This window comes from Marmota monax, unplaced genomic scaffold (genome assembly GCF_021218885.2).
Source record: "Marmota monax isolate L192 unplaced genomic scaffold, Marmota_monax_Labrador192_F-V1.1 WCK01_AAM20220418_F8-fsc00069, whole genome shotgun sequence".
Lineage (NCBI taxonomy): Eukaryota > Metazoa > Chordata > Mammalia > Rodentia > Sciuridae > Marmota > Marmota monax.
Genome location: NW_026695243.1, coordinates 6,317,184 through 6,336,476, shown reverse-complemented (window position 1 = coordinate 6,336,476; position 19,293 = coordinate 6,317,184). Strand labels below are relative to the sequence as shown.

At 39.2% G+C, this 19,293-nt stretch overlaps 1 protein-coding gene, 1 non-coding gene and 1 pseudogene across 3 annotated transcripts in view; 1 reads left to right on the top strand and 2 right to left on the bottom strand.

Annotated features, from left to right (window-relative positions):
- Positions 1-649: 649 nt before the first annotated feature.
- LOC124101286 (transmembrane protease serine 4-like) lies at positions 650-7,227 on the bottom strand (annotated as a pseudogene).
- Positions 3,485-19,293, top strand: part of Melk (maternal embryonic leucine zipper kinase) — an 81,740-nt gene continuing 65,931 nt past the window's right edge. For both annotated transcript variants that reach the window (XM_058578096.1, XM_046457340.1), the window contains exons 1-5: positions 3,485-3,606; positions 10,253-10,347; positions 11,569-11,654; positions 15,342-15,458; positions 19,018-19,161. In XM_058578096.1, the coding sequence (XP_058434079.1) occupies positions 10,290-10,347; positions 11,569-11,654; positions 15,342-15,458; positions 19,018-19,161 (405 nt within the window). In that variant the 5' untranslated portion in view covers positions 3,485-3,606; positions 10,253-10,289. The remainder of the gene's footprint in view (positions 3,607-10,252; positions 10,348-11,568; positions 11,655-15,341; positions 15,459-19,017; positions 19,162-19,293) is intronic.
- Positions 14,331-14,432, bottom strand: LOC124101471 (U6 spliceosomal RNA). The gene has a single exon (XR_006854621.1). It is a non-coding gene; the product is annotated as a U6 spliceosomal RNA (small nuclear RNA).

The following is a 19,293-nucleotide window of genomic DNA, read 5'->3' as shown; positions in this document are numbered from 1 at the left end:
TGCACTTGTATATAGCACTACTATTTGATCCTTTATTAGCATTGGTTATCTATTAGCTCCTGTCTTTGAACTCCTTCAAGCAGAAGAAACATCTCTTTTTTCTGGCATTACCTTGAACAGGACCCGGCTTAGGGTAGACACTGGTGACTGAAGAAAGAATAAATAGCACCAATTACCCTGTGTGAGGGGGCAGACATTCGGATATAGAGATTATGTATGTAAGTACACATTAATTGTTCAAAAAAATGTACTGGATTTTATTATTGCTGCTAATGGTGTTATTATTGATAGAGATGTTACATTTCTAATGGCCTGATCCATCCAGTTCATGACTCTCAAAACAGGGAGCAGTGGAACTGTAATCTAACCTATTTATTTATTTATTTATTTTTACCAAAGATATCATTCTTTAATGACAACAACACTTAGAAGTAACAATAATAACACCTGTAGGTAACAGTAGTCACGCCAAAGGTAGGATGTGCATTTACATTACACCTGGTTTCTTGTTCCGGTGGGCTTGGGAATGGGTGGAGAAAGAGGGCTGGCCAGACCCTCTTCTTCTCCTCTCCAGCCTGGTCATCTGGGTTCTCATGAAAGAACCCTCTTCCATTCAGTAGAGGGGGAAAGTTCCTCCTTAGTGAGCAGTGCCTCTGAGATCTCTGTCCATAGCTGGCTCCGTTCAGCGGGCTGCATCTCTCCCTGGGATTCTGGAAGCACTGGGGATGACTGAGCTAGGGCAGCTGCCTTCCTTCTGGGTGCCTCTGGGGTGTGAGGGTCTTGCAGGAACGGAGGCCGTTTGCTGCTCTAGCAAATGCCAAGGCCATGGGTGGAGAGACGAGCCCCAATATGGGACTTCTGGAGGATCCCCAGTGGGCAGGACTGGAGAGAAGCAGCTCTGAACGCTGCAGAGGGACAGCAGCCTTACATCTCAGACTTCCACACACTGTAGATCCAGTTGAGACAGGCTGTGACCTTGGTGTACACTCCTGGGGTACTTGGGCCCCCACAGCCATGTCCCCAGCTCACAATGCCCACCACCTTCCAGTGGTCAGACTGGTACATCAGGGATCCACCACTGTCACCCTGGCAGGTGTCCACACCACCTCCTGGGACGCCTGCACACAGCATCTTCTCAGTGACTTCTCCCTGGTAGGCATCCTCTGCATTGCACAGGGTGTGGTCAATGACCTGGACTGACGCCTGCAGCAGTGTGTCAGACATCTTCCCACCATTCTGCTCCATAAAGCCCCAGCCGACAACCCAGAATTGGGTGGCTGGAGCAAGCTCCTTATCAAAGAAGGGCAGGCAGATGGGCCTGATTGTACCTGAAGCAGTGGGCTGCCGTGAGGATCCACTGGGGATCCTGGATGCTTCCTCCACAGATGTGTTGCTTGTTGTACTGGAGGCTGACCTGCCAAGGCCAAGAATCCACCTAACCTCTTTATTGTTCATATGAGGATAGCCCCTAGAGGGTAGGGCTCTTCTTTCAGGTCTCAAAGCTCAGAGCTCCTAACTCCTGGCACTGGGTTGTTTTCTCTTGCTCATAATTGTCTTTAACTTAGTGATATTCAAACTGTTTTGGATATATACACTCAAAACAATCTTGAAAAATTTTAAGTAGATGTGTAAAATTTTTTCATCATAATTTTGAATAGTTGCAAAGGATGTAATTTATTGCAATTTTTTTAAAAAATGGGATTATTATAAACATTTTCAAAAAAGCTTTTTTTTTTTTTTTGTACTGGAAATTGAACTCAGGAGCACTTTACCACTGAGCTACATCCCCCGTCCTTTTAATTTTAATTTTTAAAAATTGAGACAGGGTCTTGCTAAGTTGCTGAGGGCCTTGCTGAATTTCTGAGGCTGGGTTTGAATTTGCAATCTTCCTGCCTCAGCCTCCTGAGTCAATGGGATTATAGGCATGTGCCACCATATACAGTATATTGTAAATATTTTCAAATGTAGGTGTGTAACATCACTCATTTAAAGGTATGTAAGAAGTTGGAAATATTTGAATGATTTGATACCTACTGTCATCTATTGAAAAAAGATCACTGTACAATACACAGCCTCTTATTTTGCAGTGCTGCGGACTGAAGCTAGCGACTCACCCAAGGGTTCTATCGCTGAGCTACATCCCCAGTCTATATACTTTTTTTTTTTTAAGTCAGGCTGTTACTTGCTACATATACTACCTCTTTAACATTCACTTATTTCGCCTTTTTTCTCCGAGTTCATATTTCTATCTCCCAGAATCTTATCTATATCTATCTATATCTATAAAGAACCTCAGTATGGTATTTAGGCTTCACTAGCCCCATTGTAATCATATGCAACTTTATCTTATTCTTTCTTTTGTGGTGCCAGGAATTGGACTCAGGGCCCAGGGCATCCAGTGGGTAGTAGGCAAGTGCTCTACCATGGAGCTACATCTCCTGGTCCCAAAATGCTATTATTATTATTTTTGCAGCCTGGGTATGAAATCCAGGACAGAATGTTATCTTCATGCAACATTTTTTTTTTTTGCCTTACAATCCTTTATTCAGCACCCTATTATATTTTATTGTAATAAAAATATATAAATTTAAATTTAATATATTTTTTCTTTCCTGTGGCTATAATTCTTAAATTTTTTCTTTGGTCGGAGGTATCACTACAGTTATAATTTGTCCAGTCCATCAAAAATTATACAAATAATGGGGTGTGCTGGCTAACACCTGTAATACCAGCTACTGGGGAGGCTAAGGCAGGATGATCCCAAGTTCAAAATGGTAATTTAGCCAGACCTTGTTCAAAAAAAAAAAAAAAAAGGCTGTGGGGGTGATTTGGGCTGGAATCTAATTCAGTAGTAGAGACCTTGGCTAACATACCGAGGCCCTGGGCTCAGTCCCCAGTACTGGGGGAAAAATTACATAAATAATGACCAAACAGTAAATATATCAGAAAACTACTATTGTGATGCTGGGTTGGTGTTTATGGTGGCATACGTTAGCTAATGGACGATTAATTTGGTTCCTGGGGATTTTATTCCTTGTGACAACAGATTTAGTAAGATTCAGGAGAGGAGGGTGGTATACCTGTCTTTTTGGGTGGGAAAACCGCTTTTAGGCAGCGGGAGGACGAAAATGAGAACTGTGACCACTAAGGACTTCTCTGGCAGATCAATTCTAGGGGAGAACTTAAAGAAAGTTAAGTACGTGGTAACTCTGCACGTCAATGCCAGTCTGGGAAATCTTCACCCTCCGGAGGGTGCACACTCCAGTCCAAAGAAGAAGAGCTTGAGTCACTCCTCAGCCGTCCACGTTGGGGCGGGGCCAAGCAATTGACGCCCCGACACGTCCGCGAGGCCCCCGCCCCACCGGAATCCCGCGCCCGGCGCGCTCCCGAGAGCTGTGCGCCCCGCCCCTCTGGGACTCGGCGGCGCGCACGCCCCGCCCCTTCCGGCCCGGGAGGTTTGATTCCTTTGGCGGGCGGAAGCGACCAGAGCCTGGCGAACGAAACGATTCCTAAGGTCTTCTGGCTCACGCCGCTTGGCCTCGGACGGCTGGCGGGCTCTTCAGTCCTTCCGTCCCGCCCGACCCCGCCCGGCCCTCCGCTCCTCAGGTCAGTTCTCTCGTCTGTCTTCCGCAGCTGTAGCTGAGGGCCAGGGTCTCGGCTGTGCGGGGCGTGGGGTGTGGCCGGCCCTACCCGGTTCGCTCCCGGCTCCCGGGAGACGGGAGGAGTTTTCTGGAGACCCACATTACCGGCCTAGTACCCGATGAGATTCTTGGCTCATGTGAACCTCGGTTTCTCCCCGGTGAGGAGAATGATGGAACCGGCTTCACAGGGTTATCCGTGCGTGCCGCCCAGGAGACTGATACATGTGAATTCCCATTCCTGTTTCCTTGACCAAAGCTGTGTCCAGGAAAGAAGCTCCAAGAAGGGATTTGCGTTATTTCTTTCCGTACAACTCACTCCAGTGGTGTATTTCCGTTAAAAAAAAAAAAAGTAAATATGTTGCCACCCCCTTTTCAGAGTCCAGATCCTTCCTCTCCCTTCACCTTAAAGTGGTGGTGTAAAAGGCTTACTAAAAGGGTGCATAGAAGGCTAAAGCAATAAACGCAGCAGCAGGTCACTTCCACCAAGAAGCCTGGGGGTGGGGAGGGCGAGGGGGAAGGGACACTCCCTGGAGAAGGCATCCCAAGAGAATGATCAAGCCCCGGATGAGAAATTGTTCTTGAGTTTCACCTTTGGCATTTCTCTTTGATTAATGTGATAGGGAGAAGGTCAGGGTAACAGTTTTTTAATAGTTCTTAGTTGTCGATGGACGTTTATTTTATTTATTTATATATAGTGCTGAGAATTGAACCCAGTGCCTCATTCATGCTAGGCAAGTGTTCCACCCCTGAGCTACAAGCTCAGTTCTCTCTCTCTCTCTCTCTTTTTTTTTTGTTTATGTTTTGTTTTCTGTTTCTCATGAGTGTGGGAGAAATCAGAAGAAGCCTCCTTATATCTTCATGGGGCTTGTTTCACCAGTTGATCTCACCATTCTGCATAACTACTATGGTTCTACTTAGATGGGCAGATGTCTCTTTGATCTCCTCAGAAATCTCTGCAAGAGAGCAGGGCAGGATGCTAATTAACCATATTACAAGGCTGCATTATAAGCCATTCTGTGTTTTCAGTTGAAATTATTCTCATTAGTGTCTCATTAAACTCTCTAGATGTGATATTTGTATTTTGCAGCAGATAAATGTGTTTTTAGCATAGCCCCCAAAATTCTCTTAGTAACTAAACACCCCAATTTGTTGCTGCCCTATACAATTTAACCATAAACCACCTCCTCATTAATTCTAGCCAGAGAAGTTGAGTTCTCAGTTATGTATATCTCCAATTCTTCTATTTATTCACATCTGAAAAGGACATTCAGGTGTCTGATTAGGATCTAGTTTCCTCCTTTATTGTCTACAATGGCAATCTTCCACATTGACTAATAATGTAGTTAGGTTATCCCAATCACAACTCTTTCTGTGTTATATATTCCAGATTCTAGAGGATAACCAGGACACTTAAGAGTATTTAGAATGAGTTCCACATCCACAAAATTTAAAAATCAAGTATAATCTGTTATCAAGGTAGCAAACTACTTCTCGCTCTTGCCGCTTGGCCCCGGATGGCTGTCAGGCTCTTCAGTCCTTCCTCACCTGTAATTTCAGCTACTTGGGAGACTGAGGCAGAAGGATTGTGAGTTAGAGGCTGGCATGAGCAATTTAATGAGACCCTGTCTCAAAAAAATAAAGCTGGGTGCAGTGGCGCAAGCCTGCCCCAGCTACTCAGGAGGCTGAGCCAAGAGGATCATAAGTTTGAGGGCAGCCTTGGCAGCTTAGTGAGACCCTGTCTCAAATTAGAAAGTGTCCAGGCAGGTGGTGTATGCCTGTAATCCCAGCAATTTGGGAGGCTGAGGTAGGAGGATTGTAAATTCAAAGCCAGTCTCAGTAATTTAGTGAGGCCTAAGCAACTTAATGAGTCCCTATCTCAAAAATAAATAAAAATAAAAAAGGGCTATCGATGTGGTTCAGTAGTTAAATGCCCCTGAGAAGTTATGATGCCCTTATATCTCTAATTTGAGGAAGTGAATTCCAACATCATACTACAAATTGCATTTTCTTTCTGAGGGTGACAATTCAAAATAGCCCAGTTCTTTATGTGGAGGGCAGTAGTGGCTCTTAGTACTCTTCCTGAATCCTGCTATTTTCCCTTATCCATTTCCATCTTAATGGTTTTTCAGACTTTGAAATGTGTCAGCCCTGCACTGAGTACCCCAGTACTGCACTAGTTGGGGCTTTGCTCTCCAGTGGATCTGCTAGCTTATTTTTATAGCAGACAACTTTCCACAGATTAATAGTCCAACATTCCTCTATTTCCATTTCCCTGCTCTTTTTCTTTCCCTCATCAGGATCCCATAGATTTTTGAGCTTTGTGTTGACCTTTGGACTTTAACTGCTATAATTGCTTGTTTTAGAAATTCTGAGTCCTGTTTTCACACTTTTTTGGTGATGGGGCTCCACTTTATTTTCATATTTGTCCCATTGACTAATGCTTTTTAAAAGATTTCTGAATTAGTGTTACTATTAAGAGTGTTTCTAATTCTACGCCTTCAGGTGCCCAGTGAGAATTAGTATGTCCTCTGTGATTGTGATTTTTCCAGCAGAAGGAGAGATGTTTCATTTTTTATCACCAATTTTCCCTCAGCACCAGGACCTGACTTTGACTTTGCTTCTTATTCTATTCATGCAGGTTCAGGTAGATTAAAAGTTCAAGCTCCTTATTAAGTTGTTTCAGTGCCATTTCTTCCTGGGAAATGGCTAATACCTTTTAAATGGTGCCCATTTTCTTTTTCCATTTCTTCTTTTACATTCAGCCTAAAATGTTTTTTTTTTTTTTTTAATGCTGTTTCAATTTTTTTTTTTTTTTTTTTGCTGAGTTTTGTATTTTTTCTCCCAAAGCTTTTCTAGTTTTCTTCAGTGACTTTTTTTTTTTTTTTTTTTGTACTAAGGATTGAACCCAGGAGCACTCTACCATGGAGCTACATGCTCAGCCCTATTTTTCATTTTAGACAGGGTCTTGTTAAGCCGGGTACGGTGTCCCATGCCTGTAATCACAGTGAGTTGGGAGCTGAAGCAGGAGGATAGCAAGTTTGAGGCCAGCCTCAACAATTTGGTGAGGCCCTAAGCAACTTATTGAGATCTTGTCTCAAAATAAAAATAGAAAGGGCGTAGTGCTCTTGTATTCAATCTCCAGCACCATTAACTCCTCCTAAAACAACAACAACAAAGAAAAATATAAACAGGGTCTTACTTAGTTGCCTTCGCTGGCCTTGAATTGTGATCCTCCTGCCTCACTTTCCTGAGTAGTTGGGGTTATACAGGTATGAGCCACTATACCTGGCTTCACTGGCCAAATGTTTAAAGGCTTTTTACTGATAATAATTTACTTTTTCTCTTCAAGGAAAAGGATTCATGAAATTAGTGCTTTAGACATTTTGAAATAATATTTAAAAAATAATCCTTTGTAATTCTTAGAGTTTTGATAATTTTATTCAGATTTTTCTCTACTTCAATTTAAGAAGATGACCCATCCTTATTCTAATAAGGACCTACCTTATTAATCTGTCTTCCTTTATAAGCTCACCTCACTTCTGAGGTTGAATTTGTACTCTAGGTGTCCCAAATTCATGATGACCATTATTAATGTTTCATAATATGCTGGTAATTCAGCCTTAGATGAGGACAGGCTATAGAGCAGAGAACTTGAAGATAGGGAACATGGTGCTTGCCATCCATCAATTCCAGAACTTAAATGGGTTTGTGAGAGGTTTACCTGTTTATGAAATGAGACTGGCTCTAGAAAGAAATGAACATTAGTACCAACACTCCACCATTGAGAGGGAGTGATCAAGATGCATGGGCTTTGTTCTTTCTAGGTAGAACTCTGTCCCAAGTCCAGTTGGTTGTGCATGTGCTCTCTTAAACTACTGAAGTGTTAGAATGGGTTCCTGGAATCCTGAACCCTGTGCTGGCATAGCTAGTCCACTGCTAGGTCACCAAGGAATGGACCAGGCAAAGTAGGATTTCATCATTAAATAGGCCTTGGCCTCACACCCCTTTGTGAACTCTGGAGCCCCAGTATGTTGTGCAGGACTATGTGGGAAATTCTTTGTAACTGACACAGTGAACTTTCCTTGAGTCCCTGAGATTCCTGCTTGGCTTTCTAAGAGATATGGGGACCTCTCTTGCCATGGTTGGGATCCCAAGGCTTTTTTTTGCCATATCAGCTTTTGGAAAGAAGAGCCCCTTAGAGAAACCATTTCTGTATAGGTTTAGAGAGCTTTAACCCCGTGTCATATTTATATATAGAATGCTCTATTTTGTAGCACTTAATTTCAAGTCCTAGGATTTGACCAATGTAGCAGCACTTTTAGAAAATTTATTAGCTGTCTACTTTCTAGAAACTTTTTTTATTGAGTTTTTCTTTCCTTCCTGGTTTCCATGAAACTATTCTTCTAATGCTTACTTGTTAAGTATTCTTGTCTTGCCTCTTTCTTTTGCCACTCCCAGCTATAGATTTGGTATGAGCCTTTAAACATTTAAACATTTTAAAGATTTGTACCTCTTTTTCCCCCTCCCTCCCATACTGAGGATTGAGCCCAGGAGCACTTTGCCACTTGTATTGCACATTCCCAGCCCTTTTAATTTTTTTTTAATTTATTTTTTATTTGTTCTTTTTAGATACACATGTGGCAGTAGAGTGAATTTTGACATATTATACATACATGGAGTATAACTTATTCTGATTAGGATCCTAGTCTTGTGGTTGTACATGATGTGGAGATTCACTAAAGTGTATTCACATACATACATTGGAAAGTTATTTCTGATTTCTTCTACAGTTTTTCCTATTCCTATCCTTCCTCTCTTCTCTTCATTTCCTTTTGTCTATTTCCCTTCCCCACCTTGTTGTGTTGTGTGTCAGCAAGCCCCCCCTCCCCTGGCTTTTTTTTTTTTTTTAGGTACTCGGGATTGAACCCCAGGGGCACTCAGCCACTGAGCCACATTCCCAGCCCTGTTTTGTATTTTATTTAGAGACAGGCTCTCACTGAGTTGTTTAGTGCCTTTGTTGTTGCTGAGGCTGGATTTGAACTGAGATCCTCCTGTCTCAGCCTCTGGAGCCACTGGGATTACAGGCATGTACCACTTAGCAGCAAGCCCTTTTAATTTTATTTTGAGACAAGATCTCCACATGTTGTCCAGTCTGACTTTGAACTTGTGGTCCTCTTGACTCAGTTTCCTGAGGACTACAGGTTTGACTTTCACTTTTAAGTCTTCATAGATGTGATTGATTTTATGTATGGTGTGAGATATAGAGATCCAGTGTTCATTTTTCTATAAGCTAACCAATTGTTTAAGCTCCAAATATGCATTTCCATTTGCTTTTACCTCTAATAACAGTCTTTTATTTTTATTTTTTTAATACCAGGGATTGGACCCAGAGGCTTTATACCATGAGCTCCATCCCTTGCCTGTTTTTATTCTTTATTTTGAAACAGGGATTCCATAAATTGCTGAGACTGGCCTTGAACTTTTGAACTGTTGATCCTCCTGTCTCAGCTTTCTGAGTCACTGCTATTACAAGTCTGTGCCGCTGTGCCTGGCCTCAGACAGTTTTTATTCTTTATTTTGAGATAGAGTCTCGCTAAGTTGCTGAGGCTGGCTTGAGCTTGTTATCCTCCTGCTGCAGCCTCCTGAGTCCCTGGATTACTGATGTGTGCCACTGTGCCCACAACAATATATTTTTTAAAGTTTTATCTTTTCATGTTTGAGTCTTCTTTTTTTTTAAATTTTTGCACTGGAGATTGAACCCAGGGGCACTTAACCACTGAGACACATCCCTAGCCAACCCCCCACTTTTTTTTTTAATATTTATTTTTTAGTTTTAGTTGGATACAATACCTTTATTTAATTTATTTATTTTTATATGATGCTGAGGATTGAACCTAGGGCCTCGCATGTGCTAGGCAAGCACTCTACTGCTGAACCACAACCCCAGCCCCAACCATAGCCCTTTTTTATTTTTTGTTTTGAGACAGGGTCTGGCTAAGTTGCTTAGTGCCTCACCAAATTGCTGAGGGTTGATTGAACTTGTGATCCTTCTGCCTCAGCCTTCTGAGTCATGGGATTACAGGCATGTGCCACTGTGCTGGGTTCATATTTAAATCTTTTTTTTTTTTTTTTTTTTTGGGTACCAGGGATAGAATCCACTAAGTCACATCCCCAACCCTTTTTTATATTTTATTTAGAGACAGGGTCTTGCTAACCAAGTTGCTGAGTCTTTTTTTTTTTTTTAAACATAAACCAGTAGTGGTCATTTATTATAATATTAAATATTATATACTGTACATAATTGTACATGCTGTACTTTTTTCTTTTTTTTTCTAATCCTGGCTTTTGAATTCACAGTCCTCCTGCTTCAGCCTTCTGAGTCACTGGGATTACAGGTGTGGGCCAATGTGCCTGGCTTATGTTTAAGTCTTCATTTGGAATTGATTTGTATGTGTGGTGTCAGATTGGAATTCAGGATAGTTTTCCCCCTATGGCTAATTGTTTTTTTCAGTATTAATTTTATACCTAAGTCATTCATATTTCAAATTCAAATGGAAGAGATAAACTGGCTCTATTTCCTTTATTGGTCATGTGGTATTTCTGTCTTACAGGTTCTTTTTGTCATTTTGAAAACACTTCCAGGTGGACATGAAAGATTATGATGAACTTCTCAAATACTATGAATTATATGAAACTATTGGAACAGGTAATTGCTATTTTTTTTTTCTTGGAGGCAGAGGATAGATCAACTATTTGAGAGTATAGTCTTTTGAGGCTTTTTAGTCTAACTTATTCTGTATTAAAATTTTCTACCTAAGAAAAAGTGGAGCAAGGGTAGAGGAAAGTAGTAGAAGGGCTTTATATTGCAAGGACTTTGACTTGTATCCTAAGTAAGTCATTGGCCAAAAAAAAAAAAAAGGGAAAGAAAGAAAAAAAAAATTAAGTCATTGGAGAGTTTTGAGCCAAGGAGTGGTGTGACCTTTGTTTTCAGTGGGTCACTGTGTTTTATGGTGAAAAGATTGTGGGGAAGAGGGAAAGGGCAAAGGTAGAGAGAGGTTAGGAAGCTATTGTAATAATTCAGGTAAGTGACTCTGGCAGTGATGGTGATTTAGGTGAGGATGATAGTGACAGTGATGAGGTAGTTATTGAGGTATAACATGGTAAAACATGTGAAGTGCACTGATCTTGATAGGTTGATCAAATATATATATCTATTTATATTCACTCAGGTAAGAGAGACCATTTCTAGTCAGTACCTGCTTTTCCCCCATGTAAACATTAATATTTTTCCTCCACAGTAAACCAGTGGGATTTGTTGATGTTTTGGCTATGGGGTATTATAAAAGAGAGGAAATAAGGATGGTTCCAGGGTTTTGGGCCTGAGAGCACCTGGGAAAATGAAGGTGCTTCTTACTGAAATGGTAAAGAATTTGGAACAGGCTACCAGAAGCTTCTTTTTGGAAGTGTTAATTTGAAGATTGAGAAATCTAAGGAGAAACATTTATTCTGCTTTTGACCCAGTTTTAAAGCATAATTGCTTATCCTCCGAATTTTAAAACTGAGTGGAAGTTTTATATAATTTGTCTTTGGTCTCAGCAACTTTCTATTATGTTCTAGCAATGTTAATTATAAAACAGTTGTAGCTGGATGCAATGGCGCATGCCTGTAATCCCAGTGGCTTGGGAGGCTGAGGCAGGAGGATCACTAGTTCAAAGTCAGCCTCAGCAAAATCGAGGCACTAAGCAACTTAGTGAGACCCTATCTCTACATGAAATACAAAAAATACAAAATAGGGCTAGGGATATGGCTCAGTGGTGGAGTGCCCCTGAATTTAATCCTTGGTACAAAAAAAAAAAAAAAAAAAGTGAACAGGTGTTTCTGCTTGAGTCCTTGTTTATCTCTTTGTCATAAATTTTCTTGTGCATAGGTGGCTTTGCAAAGGTCAAGCTTGCCTGCCATATCCTCACTGGAGAGATGGTAGCTATAAAAATCATGGATAAAAATGCACTAGGGGTAAGTTTAAAATTGTTCTTTTAATATTCTCCTTATAGAGCAGTTTTGTGATTAAAACCTGAATATCCTAATTACTATTCTTAGAATAATATTTTTATGCCTTTAAAAAATGTATAGAGATCTGTGGTTTTAAAGTAGTCTGGGTGGGTGGGAGGGTTACTTTGTCCTTCAGATTTTAATGTAGGGCGTTTGAACTCTGTAACATTCATTTTTTTTTTTTGGTGGTTGTTTCATAGTCTTTTTTTTTTTTTTTTTTTTTGGTGGCACTAGGGATTAAACCCAGGTCCTTGTGCATTTGAGGCAAACACTCTACCAACTGAACTATATCCACAGCACTGTTTCATAGTCTTGGAGGAGTTTCTGAGTATTAATATCTCCCATTTTTACCCTTTCACAATACTCTCACTCACGTTGATATATTTTGTAGTATAGATAAGTAGATAGATAAGTCTTAGATCCCAGCTTTTTATTCAAAGTGACTTTAGAAGTTATCTAATGAATCCTTTTTTTAATCAGTATTTTTTTCCTTTCTGAGAATGCTTCCAGGTTTGAGTTGTTCATTACCTACTAAAATAGACCATTCAATTTGTGGTTTTGGCTATAATATATATAAAATTATTATTATTTTTATATTGAAGTAAAACCTGTTTCTATTGATGGTCCTTTTTGTGCGTTCTATGCCTTTCTAGTGTTTGAAGTTGTTAGGAGTCTTCATTTTCTAATTCCCTCTACCATCCTTCATGTGGTTTGTTTCTGGACTTAATTTTTGTTTCTAGTCTTCTCCTGAGAGTTAGTGAACTCTAACTAGTCTCTAAGTATATACCTGTGGTTTGCCCTCCCTCCCTTCCTCCCTCCCTCCCTTCCTTCCTTCCTTCCTTCATACTATTGGGGATTGAACCAGGGGTGCTCCACCACTGAGCTATATTCCCAGACCTCTTTATTATTTATTTTGAGACAAGGTCTGGCTAAGTTGTGCAGGCTGGCTTCAAACTTGGAATCCTTGTGGCCTTAGCCTCCCAAGATGCTGGCTGTTTCTTTTTTTTGAGGATCAATTTTGAAAATTAAGTTTTTTCTCTGACTAAAATCTTTTAAGTATTAGAAAAGAAATTTCTAATTTCAGACTAGCTGGGCATGGTGTTGCATGCCTATAATCTTAGCAGTTTAGGAGTCTAAGGCAGGAAGACCACAAGTTGAAGGCCAGCCTGGGCAACTTAGTGAGACCCTGTCTCAAAATAGAGTAAAAAGGGTTAGGTATGTATCTTAGTGGTACAGTCTTGCCTACCAGATGCAAGGCCCTGGGTTCCATCCTGGTACTCCCCCCCCCCCAAAAAAAAAAAAAAAAAGTTAAAGAAAAATGACTTTTTCTTTTGGATTGAGTTAGTATTATAATTATTCATAGTTTACACTTTAGTAAACAGTATAAACATTTTAAGCCTTGCATGTACTAAGCAAGCACTGAGCTATGTCCCCAGTCCTTTTTAGATTTTATTTTGAGACAGGGTCTCACTAAGTTGCCCAGGCTGGCCTTGAACTTGTAACTCTTCTGCCTCAGCCTATAGGCATATACCCTGTTTGCCCAGCTGTAACATGCTCTTAATTATGAAACATAAAAATATTTTTTAAATGTTTTCTTATTGTTGGAATGAGACAGGATTTAGCATTCATTAATCATTACCTTATTTTTTATTATTAAGGATATAAGCCATGATTAACATACATAAATAAGTCACAGGAAACTAAGGAGTTTTGATGTAGAAATGTGATTTAATTCTTTGAATTCTCTTCAAGATATATGTTAAAAAATCTGACAATTATTGTTTTTCTTTTTTTAAATTCTGATTTGTTATACATAATGGCAGAATACAATTTATTTCATATTACACATATAGAGTACAATTTTTCAAGACACTGATTGTACACAAAGTATTTTCATACCATTCGTGTCTTATACATGTACTTAGGGTAGTGATGTCTAACTCATTCCATTACCATTCCTATCCTCTTATCCCATCCTTTCTCCTTCCTCTCCTTTGCCCCATCTAAAGTTCCTCCATTCCTCTCATGCTCCTCCTCCAATCGCCATTATGGGTTAGCATCCTCATATCAAAGAAAACATTTGGCCTTTTATTTTTTGGGATTGGCTTGCTTCACTTAGCATTATATTCTCCAATTTCATCTATTTACCTGCAGATGCCATTTTATTTTAATGCTGAGTAATGTTCCAGATAATTTATTTTTAATAATCTATTGAACAATAATTCAGTCTTCAATCTTTGTTTTTTTTTAGTTCTCAATACTATATTCATTAATCTAATAAAAGAACATTAAAACTCATTTTTCTTGGGCTTTTAAACATTGATTACAAATTTAATTTATTCTCTCGAGCAATTTAGATTTTAGTTTCCCCCCCCCCCTCTCTCTCTCTCTCTCTCTCTCTCTCTCTCTCTCTCTCTCTCTCTCTCGTACAAGGGATTGAACCCAGGGGCGCTTAACCCCTGAGCCACATCCCCAGCCCTTTTTCATATTTTATTTAGAGACAGGGTCTTGTCTAGTTGCTAAGGGCCTCACTAAGTTGCTGAAGCTTGCTTTGAACTTGCACTCCTCCTGACTCAGCCTCCCAAACTGCTGGGATTACAAGCATGCACCATTGTGCCCTGCTTGCAATTGATTTTTTTTTTTAATATGGAAAGCTTCATGAATTAGCGTGTCATCCTTGTGCATGGGCCATGCTAATTTTCTCTGTACCAATTTTAGTATATGTGCTGCTGAAGCAAGCACTTGTAATTGATTCTTGATCAAGACCTGTTGTCTGGTTACATAATTCTAGATAATTGAATCTTGAGCCCTTGATGATTAGCTTGAGTCCATTTTTTGGGGGGCGGGTACTGGGGATTGAATTCAGAGGCACTTGACCACTGAGGCACATCCCCAACCCTATTTTGTATTTTATTTAGAGACAGGGTTGTGTTGTTTAGTGCCTCACCATTGCTGAGGCTGGCTTTGACCTTATAATCCTCCTGCTTCAGCCTCCCAAACCGCTGGGATTACAGGTGTGTGCACCACGCCTGGCACTTGAGACCATTTTTATAATAAGGTTTTACTTGTTATTTCATGGGATTTCTAGGTTTCTGTCTTTTCAAACATTTCAGCTTGGCTTATCTTTCTCCCTAACCAACTTTTTTTTTTTTTGGATCGAACCTACATGTGCAACAACTCCATCCCATTTTGAGATAGGATCTTGCTAAATGACTGAGGCTGGCCTCAAACTTGCAATCTTCCTGCCTCAGCCTCCCAAGTTCCTGGGATTTTAGGCCTGCACCACTGAGTGTGGCTCTTGATTGGCATTTTGTTGTTGTTGTTGTTGGTACTGGGTATTTAACCCAGGGGCTCACTGTTGAGCCACATCCCCAGCCTTTTTTATTTTTTTGTTTTAGAGAGGGTCTCGTTAAGTTGCTTAGAGCCTCACTAAGTTGCTGAGGCTGGTCTTGAGCTTGCAAACCTCCTGTTTCAGCCTCCCATGTCATTGGGATTAGAGGTATATGCCACCATGCCTGACCTTTTCTGTTTTTGAGCAGTTTGTTTTAGGGCTTTTGATAGTTTTTCTGTATAGTATTGAAGCTGCTGGTGTAGATACTAGGAACATTTCCTATTAAATTATTGCTCATTTGAAATGATGTTTTGTCACAGAGTGATTTGCCCCGGGTCAAAACAGAGATTGATGCCTTGAAGAATTTGAGACATCAGCATATATGTCAACTCTATCATGTGTTGGAAACAGCCAACAAAATATTCATAGTTCTTGAGGTTAGTAGTATGTTCCAGAGACCTAAAACTTTTGGTCACTTTATCAATAGTTGAGAGAAAATTATGTTTCACCTAAAAGATTAAAATAAATGTTAAGTGGTTTGCCTGTTTGAGTTCTGTCTCTAGTAATTTAGATAATTAAAGTAGGCATATATAACAAATTTATGGTATATGTACTCTCTCTAATATACCCCTAATGAGGTGGTTTAGATTATTGGATAAAATAAGCTAGAATTTGGTCCCAAAGGGAAGGATCCATTTCAGTTCTATATGGTATATTGATTTCCTAGGTCTAATAAATATCTACAAACCTGGTGGCCTAAGATAGTAAAAATTTGTCTTAGGGTTCTGGAGGATTGAGTTCCTCCCAAATCAAGACATGGGCAAGATTGTTTTTTTCTGGAGGTTCTTTCCTGATTCCTGGTGTTTCCTGGCAATTTTTGGTGTTCTGTGGCTTATGGATACACCAAACCACTCCATTCTGCCTTCATTTTCAAATGGTCTTTTCTCTTTTGTGTGTCATTGTGTCTCCAAATTTCCCTCTCATAGGAACCCAAGTCATTGGATTAAGGCCCACTCTAATTTAGTATGACTTCTTCTTAATTGGGTTATTTTTACAAATAACTTTACAAATGAGGTCGCATTCATAGGTCCCACATTAGGGCTTGAGCATATCTTTTTTTGTGGGGGGGGGGCAGTTTAATTCACAGCATATAGAGTTTCCAGTCTATGTGTTATGCAAACTAAACTCTTTCAAGTTTTAAACTGCCCTTTGTGGCATTAAACATAGTTTTGAGAACTTGTGTCATTCATCTCTTAGTTTTAGCCAAAGAATGTGTAGCTACACACTGTTTTTACAGATTAACGCTGTTTTAAATACATTTTAAAATTTGTGTTGAAAGTTTTGGACCTAGAGCTATTTTTATTTTACTATAGATCTACCCATATGGTCTGCTATAGTGATTTTAAAATCTTTTTCTTTGGAGGCAGGGTCTTCCTATGTTGCCCAGGCTGTACTCGACTTGAACTCCTGTATTCAAACAATCCTTTCTCAATCTCCTGAGTAGCTGGGATTACAGTGCATGCCACCATACCTGGCTGAAATTCCTAAAAAAAATAAATGAAAACTCAAAATATTCATGAACCTTGGACAAAATTTAAAAGGTACAAGAGAATATATGTTAAAAATAAAATCCTCTCTACCCTGTATCCCATTTATCCAATTCCTTTTCCTCTGTGTCATTCACTATTTTTCTTGTTTCTTATGGATACCTAGAAATATTTTACATATGTATGTGTATGTTTGTGTGTGTCTATGTATGTATAGCCTATGATCACAAACTATAGTACTTTGTACCTTGTGTTTTTCCCCACTTAACATTTTATTTATTTATTTTTTATAGTACTGAGAACTGAACCCAGGCACTCTACCACTGAGCTACATCCTCTGTTCTTTATGAAAATTTTATTTTGAGAGGTCTTGTTAAGACTGACCTTTAACATGCTGTGTTCCTTCTGCCTCAGCTTCATGAGTAACTGGGATTATAGATGTGGCCACCAGGCTGGGCCCACTTAGCATTTTAGCTTACCAATTATCTATGTACATTCATGGAGATTTTAAATGTTTTTTTCTCTTTGTTGTTATTTTTGTATTTTTAAAAAAAATTTAAAATTTTGGATGCTTTTTCTCTTTATTATTTTTTATGGAAAAATATGAAATAGTTTGTTTTCTTCATATAAATCTTATTGGATAGAGTTTTAAAAAATTACTATTGAGGCATAATTTGCATACTGTAAAATGCACAATTAGGTATACTGTATATACTTATGTACTTATCACCTGACTCAAGTTATAAAACATCTCCATCATTCTGGAAAGTTTTCTCCAACCTTTTCAAAGTAAATTTTTATAGCAGTACCTGCTCTGCCTTTCCCAGTAACCACTGATTTCTTTCACCATAGATTATTTTTACCTCCTCTAGAACTTAATGTGAATGAATCATATAGTCTGTACTCTTGTGTGTTGTTTATTTTGCTCAGCATAATGCTTTTGCAAGTCACCATATCAATATGTTATACTCTTTTGCACTTTGCTTTTTTAATAATACCTGATATTGTCCCATATTAGTTTGTAAAGAGCTCTCTCTCCTTTTTTAAATTGTTGCTGTGAATTTCATTTCTTCTTTTTAAATTATTGCCACGAATTTCATTTTATAACTGTGACATAATTTATATAGTGCGAGCATTTGGTTGTTGCTATGGTATGAATGTCAGTGTCCCCACCAAATTCTATACTGGAATGTAATCTCCAGTGTGATAGTATTAAGAGGTAGGGCCATAAGGAGGAGGGGTGAGAACTCAATTAGTTCTCCTATAAAAGAAACTTCAGGCAACCTGCTTATTCCCTTCTGCCATGTGAGGACACATAGCTAGTGCCATCTATGAGTAACAAGTCTTCATCATACATAAAATCATCTGGCACTTTGGTCTTTGACTTCCTAGCCTCCAGAACTGTAAGCAATAAATTTCTGTTCTTTATAAGTTATCCAGTGTAAGGTATAATACCATGGATGGGCTAAGACAGTTTGTTTCCAGTTTTCTGCTTTTATAAACAGTTGTTGTTTCAGTGAATGATGTTTAATATGCATCATTGTCAGTTTAAGTATATTTGTAGGAACAATTCTTTGAGGAACTGTGAGGTCAAAGGCTATATGCATTTATAATTTTAATTGACATTGCCAATATAAATTTTTTTTTCCCAAAATGAAATAAAATTTTAATTGGAAACCGAGTTTACAAAAAGTATTGCTGCTCTAGAGAAAGGATGGAAAGCCTAGAGCTTTGAGCTCTGGAACCTCTTCTCCCCGCAAACACTGAGGTTCCTCTGTGCAACCCGAGTCTTTCTAATGCAGATGGAAAATCACTAGTCTTTGGACAGCAACCAACAATAATTACTGGAGAAATAATTATTGCTGCTTTAAAAAAATTCTTAGATAACTATTGGGCATGGTGGTGCATACCTGTTATCCCAGTGACTTAGGAAGCTGAGGCAGGAGGATTTTAAGTTCACAGCTAGCATTAGCAACTTTGTGAATCCCTATGCAACTTGGAGAGGCCATGTCTCAAAATAAAAAATAAGAAGGGCTGGGGATGTGGCTCAGTGGTAAAGTTCTCCTGAGTTTAATCCCCAGTACCAAAAAGAAAGAAAGAAAGAAAAAAAGGTAACTGTAGTAAATGGAAGCATATTAAGATGAGAATGGGTTGTAATTCTTTGCTATAAAAATATAAAACCCTGAGTGAACCTTTTAAAACCACAGTGTAGTTAGTTCTACTTTTGTTTACTGTTAATAAAACTGTTCAAGAAAAGAGTTATTGTTCTCATTCCTGGAATAATTATTGACTTGTTTGATCCTTAGAGTGTATTTTTGAATATGCTCACTCATCTCCCTTGCCTTTAAATTTGAATTAATATCTGACTTCAACGTAATTTTTTTAATATTCCTCTGAAGTTATTTCTGTAAGCTATAACAATATCTATTTGACTCTCTTGCTGTTGAAGTACTGCCCAGGAGGAGAGCTGTTTGACTACATAATTTCCCAGGATCGCCTGTCAGAGGAGGAGACCAGAGTGGTTTTCCGTCAGATAGTGTCTGCAGTTGCTTATGTGCACAGCCAGGGTTATGCTCACAGGGACCTCAAACCAGTAAGTGACTGTGACATACTTTCATATTTATCTGAGAGTTCAGCATTATCTAACTGGTGTTTTCGGGCTTCTAGATGTTCTGTTTAAGAATCTATCTAAGCTTTGCTTCTTTTTCTTTATTATTATTATTTT